The 23391-nt window shown below is 52.4% G+C and overlaps 1 protein-coding gene across 1 annotated transcript; it reads right to left on the reverse strand.

Moving 5' to 3' along the window:
• Window positions 1–20221: 20221 nt before the first annotated feature.
• Window positions 20222–23077, reverse strand: LOC147602036 (uncharacterized). Its single transcript, XM_086742140.1, has 6 exons — window positions 22869–23077; window positions 21981–22095; window positions 21542–21715; window positions 21348–21454; window positions 20760–20897; window positions 20222–20273 (listed from the first exon to the last, which is right to left on the reverse strand). Exons 1-6 carry the CDS (start codon window positions 23075–23077, stop codon window positions 20222–20224), a joined length of 795 nt encoding a protein of 264 aa, XP_086598266.1.
• Window positions 23078–23391: the final 314 nt, after the last annotated feature.

The raw sequence follows: 23391 nt of genomic DNA on the forward strand, positions 1-23391 counted from the left end.
CTTTGAAGGCAAACCTGGAAACCTACCTAAAACTTTTTTTTTTTAGGAAAATATTGGGACTCACGGGGTGGGAAAAATATTATTGATATTTAAATCTATGGTTTTGATGATTACTATAGTCATGGTTAATCTATTAATCTTTATTTGTGTTATATGTATGATTTTGAATAGGTTATTTGACATCATTGGATCTGTGAACATCATATCCACAAATTGCTATATGTGACCTGGATTAAGGTATGTTACCTTGGGGTGGTCGATATTAAAAATGAAGAAACCCCTCAACGTATCATGCAACAATATAAACCCATTTTGTGGCCATACGTATATTATAAGCATAACTAAGTCCCTTCACCCCCCCTTCCCTCTTCTTTTTTTTCCCCCTTCAACCTTGGTGAGCGATGCTGAGCCACAGGGTGGTGATAGAGACTGAAAAGGTTAATTAATGTCTCAACATCGCTAGACGATGGAAAGATATGAGATTTTGTTTGGTTGGGGTTTTTTTTTGTTTGTTTTCTTTTGTTGTTTTTTTTTTTTTTGGAACCACCATGGGTCCACGGGGTGATATAAAATTGACAGCAAATTTATAGTGTCATTGTTTATTGACTGTGCTCTGAGTTGGAGGCAGGGAAATCCATTTTCCTGCTGTGTATCCAGACCCCCGTTCCGGTGGGCCAGAATTCCACAGCCACAAGCTCCACGAGGACTTGGTCGCCAGCCTCACCAAAAAGCAAAAACTGAACTGTTTTGCCAAAGAAAAGAAATGGTTGCAGAAGTGAACAAAATGCTTAACATTTTGATGGTGCTTTATCTTGAGGCGTTTATGATGTTGTGCATTGCTATAGTTTTGGTGGTTTATCTTTGTTTATCTTATGATTGTCCTTGTAAACAATTACTTGCTTCTTCTGATCCCCCAGAGCCATAAGCCTCAAACTTGGCCTGGGACAAATTTTTAGTTGTAAGATAAAAGTTGATATGTTAATGTTCTGGTTTTGTAATTTACTTAGATAAGATATTGTTAATTAAATCGAAGTATCTAGCATTTATATCTCTTTGTACACTAAATGATAAACAATGATGTTCAGAATTGCATATATCTTTTTTTTTTCTTTTATTCTTCTTCTCTTTTTTATTATTTTCTTTCTCCTTTCCTCTATCATTTATGCCACCATGGAACTCCGTCTCTGAGGCAACAATGTTGAGCCACGGGGTGGTGTAAAAGACTGTGTCAAACATTTGTCTCAACATTGTTGAAACAGCAAACCACCACCCGAGCAATGGCTTCCCGTTATCTTGCAAGGCAACTCCTGTTGTCTTGCAAAACGTGAATGGAGAGCTGGTTCCGAGAAATCTAGCCCTATCCCCCCAACCCACCCCCCCCCTCGTAACCCCCCTCCCACCGCCCGCATGTGTATCGCCCGGTAATGCGCATACATATCACCCGGTAATGTGCATGCATATCGCCGGTAATGGCTCACCCGGTAATGGGCATGCATATCACCACCAGGTGAGGGGTGTGGCTAGGAAAACCAGCTCTCGAAATACAATGAAAAACAACCAACATAAAACTGGAAACATTTTTTTCAACAGAAGACTTAGACTTAGACACTACTTCGAGACTTCTTCTAGACTTCTAGACTTAGACTTAGACACTTTCTTCGAGACTTTGACACTTCTTCTACACTTCACTACTCTTCACTTCATTCAACAGAATACATATTCGTTGGAACACACATCCACGGAACTGACATCGCTGCGCCTTCTGTGCCTCCCGCAGAACAATCTCCCGTCCTTTCACAGCGCATATTCCTCCAGTTGCTTTGCAGTGCTGTATACAGAAAGGAAGGAAATGCATTCTGTAAAAACACCCCCCCACACTCTCATCCACGCTCTACTGAAAGAGCAACAGCCATTCGTGAGTGAACCTACACATATTCCTAGCCATCTGCAGAGAGTTACACCACCACCCCACCCCTCCACATTACTGCATTTCTAGAATAGTGGAAACTGAAACTCTCACCACAGGCGTGTTCATGCACAGGTGCCTATTCTTGTCTATAGAGTAACACACCCCTGCTGGCTACAGTCTCATCTGACAAACCTCCTCTCCATTTCCAGGGCCAGTGAGCTTAAAAAGCCCGCCTGGCAGACAGACATCTCACAACAAGGCTTCTACCTCAGCAGGACGCTATCCTAACGCTGCAGCAACTCTTCGTCACCCTTGAAGCCAGGGTGACGTCTCCTCAAACCCAGTCCTGACTTTGAAGGGGTTTGGAAATTCCCATGGTTGGTCCGAGGACCTGAGAGGTTACAGACCTTCTAGGTGGCATATCAAGAGCCCAACAAAGACTGCGGTTGCATTCCAAGCACTGCAGGGGTTCAGTACATTGCATAGGTGTTATCTTCGAACAGCCCTGGCAAAGGGTCAGTTGGGGATCCAGAGAGAGACCACTTTCAGGTTTGCCTCATAAGCAGAACTAGAAACAAAACAAAAAACCCCAAACAAACAAGAAAAGAAAATATAAAAACCGTGCGCCTGACCAAGGCTGCTGTGCAAAGTGGTGCATTAGCACAAGACTGGTACTGTGCCAGAAGCCTGGAGGGAAGGAATGACCATCTTGTTTTGCTACAGCAACCCTGAAATATGCTTTTACTCAGAGGATATCATTTAGATCCCCTCTGAAACAAAAGGCAGGTAGTTGCGAGTCAGTCTGGTTGAGTGGAGCTTGTCAGAACATTTGGGAGAATTCTCAGGGAGAACTGTGGGGGAAAGTTTTCCTCAACCTACAAATCCACTCTTGACAAGGAAAGAGATGCATCAGAAGACATCACTGAGCCCAGCTTCAACAAAGGTCTCAACACTTCATTCAAACCCGCAGATGGCACCAAAAAGGGCCCTACATCAGCACGGACACTCTGACAGTGCAGCTGCTCTAATGAGGACGTCAGCCACTTACTCAGCATATGGAGACAGTCTGGCATAATCCATAGCCGTGTAGCCAAACATGTCTTCCTGAGAAGGATCAGCACCGTGCCGAAGAAGTAGTCGTATGACATTCATATCCCCAGCAATAGCAGCAAGCATAAGAATGGTCCTAAAGCATCCAAGAGATGATAGGAAATACATCAGCTTCTGCAGACATTGCACTGCCATTACTTCAGCCCCTCTTTGCTTCCCAAACAACTCGTTTCCTCTCTCCTAGAGCCAGAGTGAAAGCACAGCCAAACACATGGAAGCGTTGGAGAATTCAGGCTTGGGGGACCGCAGGAGGTCTCCAGGCCAACCACCTGTGCCCAGAGCACACATGGGAGTCCATGCATGTGCGTGTGCGGCACCACAACTAACGCTTTCTTGCAGTCCTCGGTGCGGCAATCGTCCCCTGAGGTGAGAGAGCCGCCGGGTGCGGGCCTGCTTTCACAAGTCACGCAGAAGGAGCTCTTTCTGCGCAGCTCCAGGTTCTTTTGCAAAGCTCATTCCGATGCCTCCCATCAGTCCAGCCTGAACAATGCTAAGGAGTCCCGTGCGCACTTTTGACAAAGCCTTCACCTTTCATGCTTATCTTGAGCGTGCACGTCAGCTCCTTTTTGAAGAAGCAACTCAGTCATCTCTTGACAGCGCCTCGTGATCGCAACAGCAAGCGGAGTGTACCCGAACTGAAAGGAGATATAATCTCCTTAGAATAACAGAGAAAAGTCAAGCAAGTGCTGGGAAGAGGAGCCTTACGCAAAATCCAAGCTTACATCATCCTTAGCATCGATATGGGCATTGTGCTCAAGTAACAGCTCCACTAGCGACTTGCTAGACATGATGGTAGCCAGGTGAAGGGCAGTGTTGCCGCTGGCACCGTGGAGGTCAGGGTTGGCACCGTGCTCCAGCAGAATAGCCGCGCATTCTTTGTGCAGGTGCTCTACTGCCTGGAAACAAGACACAAAGGCAGAATAACTTCCAACGTCTACGTTTCTCTCTGTCAGAACTCCCGCATCTTCCCAACACTGGGAAGTACGAGCGTCTGCAAAGATCAGGCAACATATGCCCCATCCCCGCTGACTACAACCTGCCTGTTTCGTAGAATCATAGGATACAATTCTATGCAGACCTATGTAAAGAGTCACGCGAGGTACGTATCGCTCAGCGCGTAATCGATAAGCCCAACGTACAACAGCATAACACATTCCACGTACCTTCATCAGGGGCGACTTCTTATAGTTGTCGCGAGGGTTTAGCTTGCACTTCTGTCCTACCAGAAAGCGAACGACATCTGCATGGCCGTTTGCACAAGCAAGGTGCAGAGGCGTCCTAGGAATTAAAGATATTCAGTTAGCTGTCACAGGGAGACAGCTGAAGACATGGTTTCAGGCTGTGGAACTCGCCACATGGGGCCACAAAGCTCAGCTGCCAAAAGGAAGCCGAAAGCAAGCTTTCTTGTTCAGAGCCGGTGGCAGCAGTTGCACACCCAAAGCCTGGGGCTGTCTAGGAGAAGTCCCCAACAGGGGCCAGTTGAGTCAGGAGGCATTTCCTCAGCTGTGTCACTGAACCTGCCCAAGCAGGCTCTTGTGCCCAGGCCTCCAGCAGGACTGCCCAGCCACGCAGGCCAGCAAAAGGAGACCGGCCCTTACTGCTTGTTGGCGTCGCGCCCGTTGATGCGGAGTCTTTTCAGCCACCAGTGCCGCTGCAGCTGGGCCAGGTCGCCGCTGGCCGCCGTGGTGTGCAACCCGGCCAGACTGCAGCTGCGCTGCCGCAGCGATCCCACCGCTGGCAGGCCACCTACAAAAGTGGAAAGAAGCGCGATGCTGCTGTGAGTGCTTATTTCACTCTGCTTTTCCCTGTCCGCTTCAGTCCAGAGAAGCTTACAAAGGTAACCATTAGTCCATCAGGAAATTACCATTGCCGGGCTCCTCTGCAACTGGCTCCCAGCGGGCTCCGTGGTGGAATTTCTCTGGAAGCACCATGGTGGTTGGCCCAGATCTTGGACCTTCAGCATCCGACTGTGTAGATTAAAAGACATGCGTGAAAACTGGCACAGACTCTTTCTCAACCCACTTCCACTTGCAAAGCTCTTGCTTCAGCCAACACCCATAACGTGGCATCAGGTGACGGAAAGAAGGAGAACGGCAAACAGAAGCAGCGTGTTAGGCATCTCTGTGGAGCAGGGCTTTCAAAAGGAACTGAAGAACACCTGCCCAAGAGACAGAGAGGAAGTAGACAGAGGGAGCCAAGCGTCTAGGCTGTATACCCCATGGGCAACCGCTTGACACGGACTGGATGTGGAGAAGAGACCTATGTGGAGGTAAAACAGCAATCCTCACAGCGCCAGCCTGGTAGGATTTCAGAGGATCATAACTGGTGGGAAGCTTTACTGCTTCAATCCTGTACTACAAGTCCAGCTCAAAGGACAGCTGGTAGGAGAGCCGAGTCATTAGCTTGACCTCCTTCATCCCAGTCCAAACTGAGGAGCTTGCCTGCAGCAGCGGCATGGCAAGGTCCCAGTTTGGAGCATGTGGCGGAGGCAGCAGTAGAGAGAAATGAGACCAAAAGCAAGGGAGGCCAGGGAGACCCCAGGGAGTCCTTCTTAGATAGGGAAGAGTGGCTGCAAAGCTGCCTGGTGGAAAGGGATGTGGGGGTGTTGTTTGACGGGTGCCTGAATATGAGGCAGCAGTGTGGCCAGCTGGCCAAGGAGGCCACCAGCATCCTGGCTTGTATGAGAAATAGTGTGGGCAGCGGGGCTAGGGAAGTGATTGTCCCTTTGGACTCGGCACTTGGGAGGCCACACCTTGAACACTGGGTTTAGTTTTGGGCCCCTCACTGCAAGAGGTGGTGGTGAGGTGGGCGTCGCTGTCTTTGCCCAAGAGGGATGTGATAGCAGCATAGGAAATGGCCTCAAGATGGGCCAGGGGAGGTTTAGCTGGGTTCTTAGGAAAGCCTTCATTGCTGGAAGGCTTATGGAGCACTGGAACAGGCTGGCCAGGGAAGTGGTTGAGTCACCGTCCCCGGAGGTGTTCAGAAGATGCATAGATGTGGTACTTAGGGACACGGTTTAGGGGTGGGCATGGCAGTGTAACATTTGCGGTTAGACTCAATGATCTTCAGGGACTTTTCCCACCACAATGATTCTGGGTCTAGGATTCTACCTCAGAATCAAAAGAGGAATCCTCATCTTCCTCTTGTTCTGCTCCCGCCGCTGGCAAGTCACCTACGAAAGAGGAAAGAAACGCGATGCTGCTGTGAGTGCTTATTTCACTCTGCTTTTCCCTGTCCGCTTCAGTCCAGAGAAGCTTACAAAGGTAACCATTAGTCCATCAGGAAATTACCATTGCCGGGCTCCTCTGCAACTGGCTCCCAGCGGGCTCCGTGGTGGAATTTCTCTGGAAGCACCATGGTGGTTGGCCCAGATCTTGGACCTTCAGCATCCGACTGTGTAGATTAAAAGACATGCGTGAAAACTGGCACAGACTCTTTCTCAACCCACTTCCACTTGCAAAGCTCTTGCTTCAGCCAACACCCATAACGTGGTATCAGGTGACGGAAAGAAGGAGAACGGCAAACAGAAGCAGCGTGTTAGGCATCTCTGTGGAGCAGGGCTTTCAAAAGGAACTGAAGAACACCTGCCCAAGAGACAGAGAGGAAGTAGACAGAGGGAGCAAAGCGTCTAGGCTGTATACCCCATGGGCAACCGCTTGACACGGACTGGATGTGGAGAAGAGACCTATGTGGAGGAAAAGCAGCAATCCTCACAGCGCCAGCCTGGTAGGATTTCAGAGGATCATAACTGGTGGGAAGCTTTACTGCTTCAATCCTGTACTACAAGTCCAGCTCAAAGGACAGCTGGTAGGAGAGCCGAGTCATTAGCTTGACCTCCTTCATCCCAGTCCAAACTGAGGAGCTTGCCTGCAGCAGCGGCATGGCAAGGTCCCAGTTTGGAGCATGTGGCGGAGGCAGCAGTAGAGAGAAATGAGACCAAAAGCAAGGGAGGCCAGGGAGACCCCAGGGAGTCCTTCTTAGATAGGGAAGAGTGGCTGCAAAGCTGCCTGGTGGAAAGGGATGTGGGGGTGTTGTTTGACGGGTGCCTGAATATGAGGCGGCAGTGTGGCCAGCTGGCCAAGGAGGCCACCAGCATCCTGGCTTGTATGAGAAATAGTGTGGGCAGCGGGGCTAGGGAAGTGATTGTCCCTTTGGACTCGGCACTTGGGAGGCCACACCTTGAACACTGGGTTTAGTTTTGGGCCCCTCACTGCAAGAGGTGGTGGTGAGGTGGGCGTAGCTCTCTTTGCCCAAGAGGGATTTGATAGCAGCATAGGAAATGGCCTCAAGATGGGCCAGGGGAGGTTTAGCTGGGTTCTTAGGAAAGCCTTCATTGCTGGAAGGCTTATGGAGCACTGGAACAGGCTGGCCAGGGAAGTGGTTGAGTCACCGTCCCCGGAGGTGTTCAGAAGATGCATAGATGTGGTACTTAGGGACACGGTTTAGGGGTGGGCATGGCAGTGTAACATTTGCGGTTAGACTCAATGATCTTCAGGGACTTTTCCCACCACAATGATTCTGGGTCTAGGATTCTACCTCAGAATCAAAAGAGGAATCCTCATCTTCCTCTTGTTCTGCTCCCGCCGCTGGCAAGTCACCTACGAAAGAGGAAAGAAGCGCGATGCTGCTGTGAGTGCTTATTTCACTCTGCTTTTCCCTGTCCGCTTCAGTCCAGAGAAGCTTACAAAGGTAACCATTAGTCCATCAGGAAATTACCATTGCCGGGCTCCTCTGCAACTGGTTCCCAGCGGGCTCCGTGGTGGAATTTCTCTGGAAGCACCATGGTGGTTGGCCCAGATCCTGGACCTTCAGCATCCGACTGTGTAGATTAAAAGACATGCGTGAAAACTGGCACAGACTCTTTCTCAACCCACTTCCACTTGCAAAGCTCTTGCTTCAGCCAACACCCATAACGTGGCATCAGGTGACGGAAAGAAGGAGAACGGCAAACAGAAGCAGCGTGTTAGGCATCTCTGTGGAGCAGGGCTTTCAAAAGGAACTGAAGAACACCTGCCCAAGAGACAGAGAGGAAGTAGACAGAGGGAGCAAAGCGTCTAGGCTGTATACCCCATGGGCAACCGCTTGACACGGACTGGATGTGGAGAAGAGACCTATGTGGAGGAAAAACAGCAATCCTCACAGCGCCAGCCTGGTAGGATTTCAGAGGATCATAACTGGTGGGAAGCTTTACTGCTTCAATCCTGTACTACAAGTCCAGCTCAAAGGACAGCTGGTAGGAGAGCCGAGTCATTAGCTTGACCTCCTTCATCCCAGTCCAAACTGAGGAGCTTGCCTGCAGCAGCGGCATGGCAAGGTCCCAGTTTGGAGCATGTGGCGGAGGCAGCAGTAGAGAGAAATGAGACCAAAAGCAAGGGAGGCCAGGGAGACCCCAGGGAGTCCTTCTTAGATAGGGAAGAGTGGCTGCAAAGCTGCCTGGTGGAAAGGGATGTGGGGGTGTTGTTTGACGGGTGCCTGAATATGAGGCAGCAGTGTGGCCAGCTGGCCAAGGAGGCCACCAGCATCCTGGCTTGTATGAGAAATAGTGTGGGCAGCGGGGCTAGGGAAGTGATTGTCCCTTTGGACTCGGCACTTGGGAGGCCACACCTTGAACACTGGGTTTAGTTTTGGGCCCCTCACTGCAAGAGGTGGTGGTGAGGTGGGCGTCGCTCTCTTTGCCCAAGAGGGATTTGATAGCAGCATAGGAAATGGCCTCAAGATGGGCCAGGGGAGGTTTAGCTGGGTTCTTAGGAAAGCCTTCATTGCTGGAAGGCTTATGGAGCACTGGAACAGGCTGGCCAGGGAAGTGGTTGAGTCACCGTCCCCGGAGGTGTTCAGAAGATGCATAGATGTGGTACTTAGGGACACGGTTTAGGGGTGGGCATGGCAGTGTAACATTTGCGGTTAGACTCAATGATCTTCAGGGACTTTTCCCACCACAATGATTCTGGGTCTAGGATTCTACCTCAGAATCAAAAGAGGAATCCTCATCTTCCTCTTGTTCTGCTCCCACCGCTGGCAAGTCACCTACGAAAGAGGAAAGAAACGCGATGCTGCTGTGAGTGCTTATTTCACTCTGCTTTTCCCTGTCCGCTTCAGTCCAGAGAAGCTTACAAAGGTAACCATTAGTCCATCAGGAAATTACCATTGCCGGGCTCCTCTGCAACTGGCTCCCAGCGGGCTCCGTGGTGGAATTTCTCTGGAAGCACCATGGTGGTTGGCCCAGATCTTGGACCTTCAGCATCCGACTGTGTAGATTAAAAGACATGCGTGAAAACTGGCACAGACTCTTTCTCAACCCACTTCCACTTGCAAAGCTCTTGCTTCAGCCAACACCCATAACGTGGTATCAGGTGACGGAAAGAAGGAGAACGGCAAACAGAAGCAGCGTGTTAGGCATCTCTGTGGAGCAGGGCTTTCAAAAGGAACTGAAGAACACCTGCCCAAGAGACAGAGAGGAAGTAGACAGAGGGAGCAAAGCGTCTAGGCTGTATACCCCATGGGCAACCGCTTGACACGGACTGGATGTGGAGAAGAGACCTATGTGGAGGAAAAGCAGCAATCCTCACAGCGCCAGCCTGGTAGGATTTCAGAGGATCATAACTGGTGGGAAGCTTTACTGCTTCAATCCTGTACTACAAGTCCAGCTCAAAGGACAGCTGGTAGGAGAGCCGAGTCATTAGCTTGACCTCCTTCATCCCAGTCCAAACTGAGGAGCTTGCCTGCAGCAGCGGCATGGCAAGGTCCCAGTTTGGAGCATGTGGCGGAGGCAGCAGTAGAGAGAAATGAGACCAAAAGCAAGGGAGGCCAGGGAGACCCCAGGGAGTCCTTCTTAGATAGGGAAGAGTGGCTGCAAAGCTGCCTGGTGGAAAGGGATGTGGGGGTGTTGTTTGACGGGTGCCTGAATATGAGGCGGCAGTGTGGCCAGCTGGCCAAGGAGGCCAACAGCATCCTGGCTTGTATGAGAAATAGTGTGGGCAGCGGGGCTAGGGAAGTGATTGTCCCTTTGGACTCGGCACTTGGGAGGCCACACCTTGAACACTGGGTTTAGTTTTGGGCCCCTCACTGCAAGAGGTGGTGGTGAGGTGGGCGTAGCTCTCTTTGCCCAAGAGGGATTTGATAGCAGCATAGGAAATGGCCTCAAGATGGGCCAGGGGAGGTTTAGCTGGGTTCTTAGGAAAGCCTTCATTGCTGGAAGGCTTATGGAGCACTGGAACAGGCTGGCCAGGGAAGTGGTTGAGTCACCGTCCCCGGAGGTGTTCAGAAGATGCATAGATGTGGTACTTAGGGACACGGTTTAGGGGTGGGCATGGCAGTGTAACATTTGCGGTTAGACTCAATGATCTTCAGGGACTTTTCCCACCACAATGATTCTGGGTCTAGGATTCTACCTCAGAATCAAAAGAGGAATCCTCATCTTCCTCTTGTTCTGCTCCCGCCGCTGGCAAGTCACCTACGAAAGAGGAAAGAAGCGCGATGCTGCTGTGAGTGCTTATTTCACTCTGCTTTTCCCTGTCCGCTTCAGTCCAGAGAAGCTTACAAAGGTAACCATTAGTCCATCAGGAAATTACCATTGCCGGGCTCCTCTGCAACTGGTTCCCAGCGGGCTCCGTGGTGGAATTTCTCTGGAAGCACCATGGTGGTTGGCCCAGATCCTGGACCTTCAGCATCCGACTGTGTAGATTAAAAGACATGCGTGAAAACTGGCACAGACTCTTTCTCAACCCACTTCCACTTGCAAAGCTCTTGCTTCAGCCAACACCCATAACGTGGCATCAGGTGACGGAAAGAAGGAGAACGGCAAACAGAAGCAGCGTGTTAGGCATCTCTGTGGAGCAGGGCTTTCAAAAGGAACTGAAGAACACCTGCCCAAGAGACAGAGAGGAAGTAGACAGAGGGAGCAAAGCGTCTAGGCTGTATACCCCATGGGCAACCGCTTGACACGGACTGGATGTGGAGAAGAGACCTATGTGGAGGAAAAACAGCAATCCTCACAGCGCCAGCCTGGTAGGATTTCAGAGGATCATAACTGGTGGGAAGCTTTACTGCTTCAATCCTGTACTACAAGTCCAGCTCAAAGGACAGCTGGTAGGAGAGCCGAGTCATTAGCTTGACCTCCTTCATCCCAGTCCAAACTGAGGAGCTTGCCTGCAGCAGCGGCATGGCAAGGTCCCAGTTTGGAGCATGTGGCGGAGGCAGCAGTAGAGAGAAATGAGACCAAAAGCAAGGGAGGCCAGGGAGACCCCAGGGAGTCCTTCTTAGATAGGGAAGAGTGGCTGCAAAGCTGCCTGGTGGAAAGGGATGTGGGGGTGTTGTTTGACGGGTGCCTGAATATGAGGCAGCAGTGTGGCCAGCTGGCCAAGGAGGCCACCAGCATCCTGGCTTGTATGAGAAATAGTGTGGGCAGCGGGGCTAGGGAAGTGATTGTCCCTTTGGACTCGGCACTTGGGAGGCCACACCTTGAACACTGGGTTTAGTTTTGGGCCCCTCACTGCAAGAGGTGGTGGTGAGGTGGGCGTCGCTCTCTTTGCCCAAGAGGGATTTGATAGCAGCATAGGAAATGGCCTCAAGATGGGCCAGGGGAGGTTTAGCTGGGTTCTTAGGAAAGCCTTCATTGCTGGAAGGCTTATGGAGCACTGGAACAGGCTGGCCAGGGAAGTGGTTGAGTCACCGTCCCCGGAGGTGTTCAGAAGATGCATAGATGTGGTACTTAGGGACACGGTTTAGGGGTGGGCATGGCAGTGTAACATTTGCGGTTAGACTCAATGATCTTCAGGGACTTTTCCCACCACAATGATTCTGGGTCTAGGATTCTACCTCAGAATCAAAAGAGGAATCCTCATCTTCCTCTTGTTCTGCTCCCGCCGCTGGCAAGTCACCTACGAAAGAGGAAAGAAACGCGATGCTGCTGTGAGTGCTTATTTCACTCTGCTTTTCCCTGTCCGCTTCAGTCCAGAGAAGCTTACAAAGGTAACCATTAGTCCATCAGGAAATTACCATTGCCGGGCTCCTCTGCAACTGGCTCCCAGCGGGCTCCGTGGTGGAATTTCTCTGGAAGCACCATGGTGGTTGGCCCAGATCTTGGACCTTCAGCATCCGACTGTGTAGATTAAAAGACATGCGTGAAAACTGGCACAGACTCTTTCTCAACCCACTTCCACTTGCAAAGCTCTTGCTTCAGCCAACACCCATAACGTGGCATCAGGTGACGGAAAGAAGGAGAACGGCAAACAGAAGCAGCGTGTTAGGCATCTCTGTGGAGCAGGGCTTTCAAAAGGAACTGAAGAACACCTGCCCAAGAGACAGAGAGGAAGTAGACAGAGGGAGCAAAGCGTCTAGGCTGTATACCCCATGGGCAACCGCTTGACACGGACTGGATGTGGAGAAGAGACCTATGTGGAGGAAAAACAGCAATCCTCACAGCGCCAGCCTGGTAGGATTTCAGAGGATCATAACTGGTGGGAAGCTTTACTGCTTCAATCCTGTACTACAAGTCCAGCTCAAAGGACAGCTGGTAGGAGAGCCGAGTCATTAGCTTGACCTCCTTCATCCCAGTCCAAACTGAGGAGCTTGCCTGCAGCAGCGGCATGGCAAGGTCCCAGTTTGGAGCATGTGGCGGAGGCAGCAGTAGAGAGAAATGAGACCAAAAGCAAGGGAGGCCAGGGAGACCCCAGGGAGTCCTTCTTAGATAGGGAAGAGTGGCTGCAAAGCTGCCTGGTGGAAAGGGATGTGGGGGTGTTGTTTGACGGGTGCCTGAATATGAGGCAGCAGTGTGGCCAGCTGGCCAAGGAGGCCAACAGCATCCTGGCTTGTATGAGAAATAGTGTGGGCAGCGGGGCTAGGGAAGTGATTGTCCCTTTGGACTCGGCACTTGGGAGGCCACACCTTGAACACTGGGTTTAGTTTTGGGCCCCTCACTGCAAGAGGTGGTGGTGAGGTGGGCGTCACTGTCTTTGCCCAAGAGGGATTTGATAGCAGCATAGGAAATGGCCTCAAGATGGGCCAGGGGAGGTTTAGCTGGGTTCTTAGGAAAGCCTTCATTGCTGGAAGGCTTATGGAGCACTGGAACAGGCTGGCCAGGGAAGTGGTTGAGTCACCGTCCCCGGAGGTGTTCAGAAGATGCATAGATGTGGTACTTAGGGACACGGTTTAGGGGTGGGCATGGCAGTGTAACATTTGCGGTTAGACTCAATGATCTTCAGGGACTTTTCCCACCACAATGATTCTGGGTCTAGGATTCTACCTCAGAATCAAAAGAGGAATCCTCATCTTCCTCTTGTTTTGCTCCCGCCGCTGGCAAGTCACCTACGAAAGAGGAAAGAAGCGCGATGCTGCTGTGAGTGCTTATTTCACTCTGCTTTTCCCTGTCCGCTTCAGTCCAGAGAAGCTTACAAAGGTAACCATTAGTCCATCAGGAAATTACCATTGCTGGGCTCCTCTGCAACTGGCTCCCAGCGGGCTCCGTGGTGGAATTTCTCTGGAAACACCATGGTGGTTGGCCCAGATCTTGGACCTTCAGCATCCGACTGTGTAGATTAAAAGACATGCGTGAAAACTGGCACAGACTCTTTCTCAACCCACTTCCACTTGCAAAGCTCTTGCTTCAGCCAACACCCATAACGTGGTATCAGGTGACGGAGAGAAGGAGAACGGCAAACAGAAGCAGCGTGTTAGGCATCTCTGTGGAGCAGGGCTTTCAAAAGGAACTGAAGAACACCTGCCCAAGAGACAGAGAGGAAGTAGACAGAGGGAGCAAAGCGTCTAGGCTGTATACCCCATGGGCAACCACTTGACACGGACTGGATGTGGAGAAGAGACCTATGTGGAGGAAAAACAGCAATCGTCACAGCGCCAGCCTGGTAGGATTTCAGAGGATCATAACTGGTGGGAAGCTTTACTGCTTCAATCCTGTACTACAAGTCCAGCTCAAAGGACAGCTGGTAGGAGAGCCGAGTCATTAGCTTGACCTCCTTCATCCCAGTCCAAACTGAGGAGCTTGCCTGCAGCAGCGGCATGGCAAGGTCCCAGTTTGGAGCATGTGGCGGAGGCAGCAGTAGAGAGAAATGAGACCAAAAGCAAGGGAGGCCAGGGAGACCCCAGGGAGCCCTTCTTAGATAGGGAAGAGTGGCTGCAAAGCTGCCTGGTGGAAAGGGATGTGGGGGTGTTGTTTGACGGGTGCCTGAATATGAGGCAGCAGTGTGGCCAGCTGGCCAAGGAGGCCACCAGCATCCTGGCTTGTATGAGAAATAGTGTGGGCAGCGGGGCTAGGGAAGTGATTGTCCCTTTGGACTCAGCACTTGGGAGGCCACACCTTGAACACTGGGTTTAGTTTTGGGCCCCTCACTGCAAGAGGTGGTGGCGAGGTGGGCGTCGCTGTCTTTGCCCAAGAGGGATGTGATAGCAGCATAGGAAATGGCCTCAAGTTGGGCCAGGGGAGGTTTAGCTGGGATTTTAGGAAAGCTTTCATTGCTGGAAGGCTTATGGAGCACTGGAACAGGCTGGCCAGGGAAGTGGTTGAGTCACCGTCCCCGGAGGTGTTCAGAAGATGCATAGATGTGGTGCTTAGGGACACGGTTTAGGGGTGGGCATGGCAGTGTAACATTTGCGGTTAGACTCAATGATCTTCAGGGACTTTTCCCACCACAATGATTCTGGGTCTAGGATTCTACCTCAGAATCAAAAGAGGAATCCTCATCTTCCTCTTGTTCTGCTCCCGCCGCTGGCAAGTCACCTACGAAAGAGGAAAGAAACGCGATGCTGCTGTGAGTGCTTATTTCACTCTGCTTTTCCCTGTCCGCTTCAGTCCAGAGAAGCTTACAAAGGTAACCATTAGTCCATCAGGAAATTACCATTGCCGGGCTCCTCTGCAACTGGCTCCCAGCGGGCTCCGTGGTGGAATTTCTCTGGAAGCACCATGGTGGTTGGCCCAGATCTTGGACCTTCAGCATCCGACTGTGTAGATTAAAAGACATGCGTGAAAACTGGCACAGACTCTTTCTCAACCCACTTCCACTTGCAAAGCTCTTGCTTCAGCCAACACCCATAACGTGGTATCAGGTGACAGAGAGAAGGAGAACGGCAAACAGAAGCAGCGTGTTAGGCATCTCTGTGGAGCAGGGCTTTCAAAAGGAACTGAAGAACACCTGCCCAAGAGACAGAGAGGAAGTAGACAGAGGGAGCAAAGCGTCTAGGCTGTATACCCCATGGGCAACCGCTTGACACGGACTGGATGTGGAGAAGAGACCTATGTGGAGGAAAAACAGCAGTCGTCACAGCGCCAGCCTGGTAGGATTTCAGAGGATCATAACTGGTGGGAAGCTTTACTGCTTCAATCCTGTACTACAAGTCCAGCTCAAAGGACAGCTGGTAGGAGAGCCGAGTCATTAGCTTGACCTCCTTCATCCCAGTCCAAACTGAGGAGCTTGCCTGCAGCAGCGGCATGGCAAGGTCCCAGTTTGGAGCATGTGGCGGAGGCAGCAGTAGAGAGAAATGAGACCAAAAGCAAGGGAGGCCAGGGAGACCCCAGGGAGTCCTTCTTAGATAGGGAAGAGTGGCTGCAAAGCTGCCTGGTGGAAAGGGATGTGGGGGTGTTGTTTGACGGGTGCCTGAATATGAGGCAGTAGTGTGGCCAGCTGGCCAAGGAGGCCACCAGCATCCTGGCTTGTATGAGAAATAGTGTGGGCAGCGGGGCTAGGGAAGTGATTGTCCCTTTGGACTCGGCACTTGGGAGGCCACACCTTGAACACTGGGTTTAGTTTTGGGCCCCTCACTGCAAGAGGTGGTGGTGAGGTGGGCGTCGCTGTCTTTGCCCAAGAGGGATTTGATAGCAGCATAGGAAATGGCCTCAAGATGGGCCAGGGGAGGTTTAGCTGGGTTCTTAGGAAAGCCTTCATTGCTGGAAGGCTTATGGAGCACTGGAACAGGCTGGCCAGGGAAGTGGTTGAGTCACCGTCCCCGGAGGTGTTCAGAAGATGCGTAGATGTGGTACTTAGGGACACGGTTTAGGGGTGGGCATGGCAGTGTAACATTTGCGGTTAGACTCAATGATCTTCAGGGACTTTTCCCACCACAATGATTCTGGGTCTAGGATTCTACCTCAGAATCAAAAGAGGAATCCTCATCTTCCTCTTGTTCTGCTCCCGCCGCTGGCAAGTCACCTACGAAAGAGGAAAGAAGCGCGATGCTGCTGTGAGTGCTTATTTCACTCTGCTTTTCCCTGTCCGCTTCAGTCCAGAGAAGCTTACAAAGGTAACCATTAGTCCATCAGGAAATTACCATTGCTGGGCTCCTCTGCAACTGGCTCCCAGCGGGCTCCGTGGTGGAATTTCTCTGGAAACACCATGGTGGTTGGCCCAGATCTTGGACCTTCAGCATCCGACTGTGTAGATTAAAAGACATGCGTGAAAACTGGCACAGACTCTTTCTCAACCCACTTCCACTTGCAAAGCTCTTGCTTCAGCCAACACCCATAACGTGGTATCAGGTGACAGAGAGAAGGAGAACGGCAAACAGAAGCAGCGTGTTAGGCATCTCTGTGGAGCAGGGCTTTCAAAAGGAACTGAAGAACACCTGCCCAAGAGACAGAGAGGAAGTAGACAGAGGGAGCAAAGCGTCTAGGCTGTATACCCCATGGGCAACCGCTTGACACGGACTGGATGTGGAGAAGAGACCTATGTGGAGGAAAAACAGCAATCCTCACAGCGCCAGCCTGGTAGGATTTCAGAGGATCATAACTGGTGGGAAGCTTTACTGCTTCAATCCTGTACTACAAGTCCAGCTCAAAGGACAGCTGGTAGGAGAGCCGAGTCATTAGCTTGACCTCCTTCATCCCAGTCCAAACTGAGGAGCTTGCCTGCAGCAGCGGCATGGCAAGGTCCCAGTTTGGAGCATGTGGCGGAGGCAGCAGTAGAGAGAAATGAGACCAAAAGCAAGGGAGGCCAGGGAGACCCCAGGGAGTCCTTCTTAGATAGGGAAGAGTGGCTGCAAAGCTGCCTGGTGGAAAGGGATGTGGGGGTGTTGTTTGACGGGTGCCTGAATATGAGGCAGCAGTGTGGCCAGCTGGCCAAGGAGGCCACCAGCATGCTGGCTTGTATGAGAAATAGTGTGGGCAGCGGGGCTAGGGAAGTGATTGTCCCTTTGGACTCGGCACTTGGGAGGCCACACCTTGAACACTGGGTTTAGTTTTGGGCCCCTCACTGCAAGAGGTGGTGGTGAGGTGGGCGTCGCTCTCTTTGCCCAAGAGGGATGTGATAGCAGCATAGGAAATGGCCTCAAGTTGGGCCAGGGGAGGTTTAGCTGGGATTTTAGGAAAGCTTTCATTGCTGGAAGGCTTATGGAGCACTGGAACAGGCTGGCCAGGGAAGTGGTTGAGTCACCGTCCCCGGAGGTGTTCAGAAGATGCATAGATGTGGTGCTTAGGGACACGGTTTAGGGGTGGGCATGGCAGTGTAACATTTGCGGTTAGACTCAGTGATCTTCAGGGACTTTTCCCACCACAATGATTCTGGTTCTAGGATTCTACCTCAGAATCAAAAGAGGAATCCTCATCTTCCTCTTGTTCTGCTCCCGCCGCTGGCAAGTCACCTACGAAAGAGGAAAGAAACGCGATGCTGCTGTGAGTGCTTATTTCACTCTGCTTTTCCCTGTCCGCTTCAGTCCAGAGAAGCTTACAAAGGTAACCATTAGTCCATCAGGAAATTACCATTGCCGGGCTCCTCTGCAACTGGCTCCCAGCGGGCTCCGTGGTGGAATTTCTCTGGAAGCACCATGGTGGTTGGCCCAGATCTTGGACCTTCAGCATCCGACTGTGTAGATTAAAAGACATGCGTGAAAACTGGCACAGACTCTTTCTCAACCCACTTCCACTTGCAAAGCTCTTGCTTCAGCCAACACCCATAACGTGGTATCAGGTGACAGAGAGAAGGAGAACGGCAAACAGAAGCAGCGTGTTAGGCATCTCTGTGGAGCAGGGCTTTCAAAAGGAACTGAAGAACACCTGCCCAAGAGACAGAGAGGAAGTAGACAGAGGGAGCAAAGCGTCTAGGCTGTATACCCCATGGGCAACCGCTTGACACGGACTGGATGTGGAGAAGAGACCTATGTGGAGGAAAAACAGCAGTCGTCACAGCGCCAGCCTGGTAGGATTTCAGAGGATCATAACTGGTGGGAAGCTTTACTGCTTCAATCCTGTACTACAAGTCCAGCTCAAAGGACAGCTGGTAGGAGAGCCGAGTCATTAGCTTGACCTCCTTCATCCCAGTCCAAACTGAGGAGCTTGCCTGCAGCAGCGGCATGGCAAGGTCCCAGTTTGGAGCATGTGGCGGAGGCAGCAGTAGAGAGAAATGAGACCAAAAGCAAGGGAGGCCAGGGAGACCCCAGGGAGCCCTTCTTAGATAGGGAAGAGTGGCTGCAAAGCTGCCTGGTGGAAAGGGATGTGGGGGTGTTGTTTGACGGGTGCCTGAATATGAGGCGGCAGTGTGGCCAGCTGGCCAAGGAGGCCACCAGCATCCTGGCTTGTATGAGAAATAGTGTGGGCAGCGGGGCTAGGGAAGTGATTGTCCCTTTGGACTCGGCACTTGGGAGGCCACACCTTGAACACTGGGTTTAGTTTTGGGCCCCTCACTGCAAGAGGTGGTGGCGAGGTGGGCGTCGCTCTCTTTGCCCAAGAGGGATGTGATAGCAGCATAGGAAATGGCCTCAAGTTGGGCCAGGGGAGGTTTAGCTGGGATTTTAGGAAAGCTTTCATTGCTGGAAGGCTTATGGAGCACTGGAACAGGCTGGCCAGGGAAGTGGTTGAGTCACCGTCCCCGGAGGTGTTCAGAAGATGCATAGATGTGGTGCTTAGGGACACGGTTTAGGGGTGGGCATGGCAGTGTAACATTTGCGGTTAGACTCAATGATCTTCAGGGACTTTTCCCACCACAATGATTCTGGTTCTAGGATTCTACCTCAGAATCAAAAAAGGAGTCCTCATCTTCCTCTTGTTCTGCTCCCGCCGCTGGCAAGTCACCTACGAAAGAGGAAAGAAGCGCGATGCTGCTGTGAGTGCTTATTTCACTCTGCTTTTCGCTGTCCGCTTCAGTCCAGAGAAGCTTACAAAGGTAACCATTAGTCCATCAGGAAATTACCATTGCCGGGCTCCTCTGCAACTGGCTCCCAGCGGGCTCCGTGGTGGACATCCGCTGTAACCATGACAATGGTTGGCCGAATACTTGGACCTTCATCAGCTGACTGTGTAAATTAAGACATGCGTGAAAACCAGCACAGCATGGCAAGCTCCCGGTTCGGAGCGTGCGGAGGAAGCCGAAGCAGAGGGAAATGAGACCAAAAGCAAGGGAGGCCAGTGAGGCCCCACTGCCTTCCCTTCAGAGAAGGTACCTCATAATCAGAAGGGGAATCAAACTGTTCCTCCTGCTGTGCTCCTGCTGCTGGCAAGACTCCTAGAGAGGGTGTAAGAAGCACATTGCTGCTGTTAGCTGCTATTTCAATCTGCCTTTCCACATCTCTCCACCCCTGCATTCCAGTCAGCGTTTTAGTGTTCTCCTGCAGGCCACAGTGCATTGTCGTCATCACCTCCTTCATGGTGAAGGATCCTACCTGCTGTGGCCAGTGCAGGTGCGCCCAGGGGAAATTCAGCAGGCTTCCCAGAGCAAGAGCTGTCAAGTACTGCTGCGCCTTCTGTGCCTCCCGCAGAACAATCTCCCGTCCTTTTGCAGCGCACATGTTCCTCCAGTTGCTTTGCAGTGCTATATACAGAAAGAAAGGAAATGCATTCTGTAAAAACACACCCCCCCACACACTCTCATCCACGCTCTAGTGAAAGAGCAACAGGCATTCGTGAGACATCCTACACATATTCCTAGCCATCTGCAGAGAGTTACACCTCCTCTCCATTTCCAGGGCCAGGAAGCTTAAAAAGTCCCCCGGCAGACAGACATCTAAGAACAAGGCTTCTACCTCAGCAGGATGCTATCCTAACGCTGCAGCAACTCTTTGTCACCCTTCAAGCCAGGGTGACGTCTCCTCAAACCCAGTCCTGACTTTGAATGGGTTTGGAAATTGCCATGGTTGGTCTGAGGACCTGAGAGGTTACAGACCTCCTAGGTGGCATATCAAGAGCCCAACAAAGACTGCGGTTGCATTCCAGGCACTGTAGGGGTTCAGTACATTGCACAGGTGTTATCTTCTAACAACCCTGGCAGAGGGTCAGTTGGGGATCTGGAGAGAGACCACTTTCAGGTTTGCCTCGTAAGCAGAACTACAAACAAAACAAAAAAACCCCAAACAAACAAGAAAAGAAAATATAAAAACCGTGCGCCTGACCAAGGCTGCTGTGCAAAGTGGTGCATTAGCACAAGACTGGTACTGTGCCAGAAGCCTGGAGGGAAGGAATGACCATCTTGTTTTGCTACAGCAACCCTGAAATATGCTTTTACTCAGAGGATATCATTTAGATCCCCTCTGAAACAAAAGGCAGGTAGTGGCAAGTCAGTCTGGTGGAGTGGAGTGGAGCTTGGCAGCACACTTGGGAGAATTCTCAGGGAGAACTGTGGGGGAAAGTTTTCCTGAACCTACAAATCCACTCTTGACAAGGAAAGAGATGCATCAGAAGACATCACTGAGCCCGGATTCAACAAAGGTCTCAACACTTCATTCAAACCCGCAGATGGCACCAAAAAAGGCCCTACATCAGCACGGACACTCTGACAATGCAGCTGCTCTAACGAGGACGTCAACCACTTACTCAGCATATGGAGACAGTCTGGCATAATCCATAGCCGTGTACGCAAACATGTCTTCCTGAGAAGGATCAGCACCGTGCCGAAGAAGAAGTCGTATGACATTCATATCCCCAACAACAGCAGCAAGCATAAGAATGGTCCTAAAGCATCCAAGAGTTGATAGGAAATACATCAGCTTCTGCAGACATTGCACTGCCATTACTTCAGCCCCTCTTTGCTCCCCAAACAACTCGTTTCCTCTCTCCTAGAAGCAGAGTGAAAGCACAGCCAAACACATAGAAGCGTCAGAGAATGCAGGTTGCTCGGACCGCAGGAGGTCTCCAGGCCAACCACCTGCCCAGAGCAGACAGGGGAGTCTGTGCATGTGCGTCGGAGGCACCACAGCCAACGCTTTCTTGCAGTCCTCGGTGCGGCAATCGTCCCCTGAGGTGAGAGAGCCGCCGGGTGCAGGCCTGCTTTCACAAGTCACGCAGAAGGAGCTCCTTCCGCGCAGCTCCAGGTTCTTTTGCAAAGCTCATTCCTATGCCTCCCATCAGTCCAGCCTGAACAATGCTAAGGAGTCCCGTGCGCACTTTTGACAAAGCCTTCACCTTTCATGCTTATCTTGAGCGTGCACGTCAGCTCCTTTTTGAAGAAGCAACTCAGTCATCTCTTGACAGCGCCTCGTGATCGCAACAGCAAGCGGAGTGTACCCGAACTGAAAGGAGATATAATCTCCTTAGAATAACAGAGAAAAGTCAAGCAAGTGCTGGGAAGAGGAGCCTTACGCAAAATCCAAGCTTACATCATCCTTAGCATCGATATGGGCATTGTGCTCAAGTAACAGCTCCACTAGCGACTTGCTAGACATGATGGTAGCCAGGTGAAGGGCAGTGTTGCCGCTGGCACCATGGAGGTCAGGGTTGGCACCGTGCTCCAGCAGAATAGCCGCGCATTCTTTGTGCAGGTGCTCTACTGCCTGGAAACAAGACACAAAGGCAGAATAACTTCCAGCGTCTACGTTTCTCTGTCAGAACTCCCGCATCTTCCCAACACTGGGAAGTACGAGCGTCTGCAAAGATCAGGCAACATATGCCCCATCCCCGCTGACTACAACCTGCCTGTTTCGTAGAATCATAGGATACAATTCTATGCGGACCTATGTAAAGAGTCACGCGAGGTACGTATCGTTCAGCGCGTAATCGATAAGCCCAACGTACAACAGCATAACACATTCCACGTACCTTCATCAGGGGCGACTTCTTATAGTTGTCGCGAGGGTTTAGCTTGCACTTCTGTCCTACCAGAAAGCGAACGACATCTGCATGGCCGTTCGCACAAGCAAGGTGCAGAGGCGTCCTAGGAATTAAAGATATTCAGTTAGCTGTCACAGGGAGACAGCTGAAGACATGGTTTCAGGCTGTGGAACTCGCCACATGGGGCCACAAAGCTCAGCTGCCAAAAGGAAGCCGAAAGCAAGCTTTCTTGTTCAGAGCCGGTGGCAGCAGTTGCACACCCAAAGCCTGGGGCTGTCTAGGAGAAGTCCCCAACAGGGGACAGTTGAGTCAGGAGGCATTTCCTCAGCTGTGTCACTGAACCTGCCCAAGCAGGCTCTTGTGCCCAGGCCTCCAGCAGGACTGCCCAGCCACCCAGGCCAGCAAAAGGAGACCGCGTCTTGGCAGCCTGCAGTCTACGGAGGCTGCATAAGTCTGCGGAGACTGCGCAAGGCCCTGGGTTTTCCCCGGATCAGTCCCGCGCCAGGCGTGCCCAGAGACGCAGGGGATGGGACTTGTAACAGCAAGGGGAAGCCGTGCCCTGCTAAAACAAGCCACTCAGTCTGGCGACAGGAAAGGAGCCGTCTCTGCCTGGCCGAAGGCCTGCTGAGCCGCACACAAGATTCACTACAGGCACCAGGCGGGCAGGGCAGGGCAGGGCAGGGCAGGGCAGGGCAGGGCAGGGCAGGGCGGAGCGGAGCACCCGCCGGCTCCGGTCCCAGCTTGGGCAGGCCTCCGGCAAGGCCAGCGCTGTGGAGCCGGCCCTGCTCCGAGGGCGCTTGCGACCCCGCTGGGCTTTGCCGGCTCTTGCAGCCGGGCTGGGTGGAAGCTTTGCTAGGGGCAGTGCCCGGCCCTTACTGCTTGTTGGCGTCGCGCCCGTTGATGCGGAGTCTCTTCAGCCACCAGCGCCGCTGCAGCTGGGCCAGGTCGCCGTCGGCGGCCGCGCTGTGCAGCCCGCCCCGGCCCCTCTGCCGCTGCTCGGAGGCCCCGGCGGCGCCGGGCGCGGGAGCGCTGCCGGACGGCGGCCGCTGCCGCCCCCTCCTGAAGAGTCCGCGGAGGCTCTGCATGCTGCGGCGGGGACGAGGGCGCGGGCCGGCCCGGCGTGAGCAGCCGCAGCAGGCGGCCGGCGGGCTCTGGCGAGCCCCGGGACGGGAAGGGACGGGGAGAGGGCGGAGAGAGGGCGACAAGAGCCGAGAGGGGAGCCCCGAGCGGCGGCCGCGGCTCGCAGCCCCCGACGCTGCCAGCCCGAGACGCGCTGCCGGTCCCGCCGCGGCGGCGACAGCACTGAGCGGCGGCGGCTGCCGGGGGCGGCTTTCCAGCGGCAGCGGGGGGCGTCACAGAGGGCGCGGCGGGGGCGTCACAGGGTGACAGGCTGGCTGGA

Source organism: Chlamydotis macqueenii, chromosome 1 (genome assembly GCF_036417535.1).
Source record: "Chlamydotis macqueenii isolate bChlMac1 chromosome 1, bChlMac1.mat, whole genome shotgun sequence".
Taxonomy (NCBI): Eukaryota; Metazoa; Chordata; class Aves; order Otidiformes; family Otididae; genus Chlamydotis; species Chlamydotis macqueenii.

What these genes read in the sequence shown, in the direction of transcription:
- LOC147602036 (XM_086742140.1), bottom strand. Translation starts at nt 23,077, where the DNA reads ATGCAGAGCCTCCGCGGACTCTTCAGGAGGGGGCGGCAGCGGCCGCCG. An exon ending in GGGCGCGACGCCAACAAGCA is followed by an intron (nt 22,096 to 22,868) that starts GTAAGGGCCGGG and finishes TTTAATTCCTAG; the next exon opens with GACGCCTCTGCACCTTGCTT. An exon ending in AGACTGTCTCCATATGCTGA is followed by an intron (nt 20,274 to 20,759) that starts GTAAGTGGTTGA and finishes TTTTGTTTGTAG; the next exon opens with TTCTGCTTACGAGGCAAACC.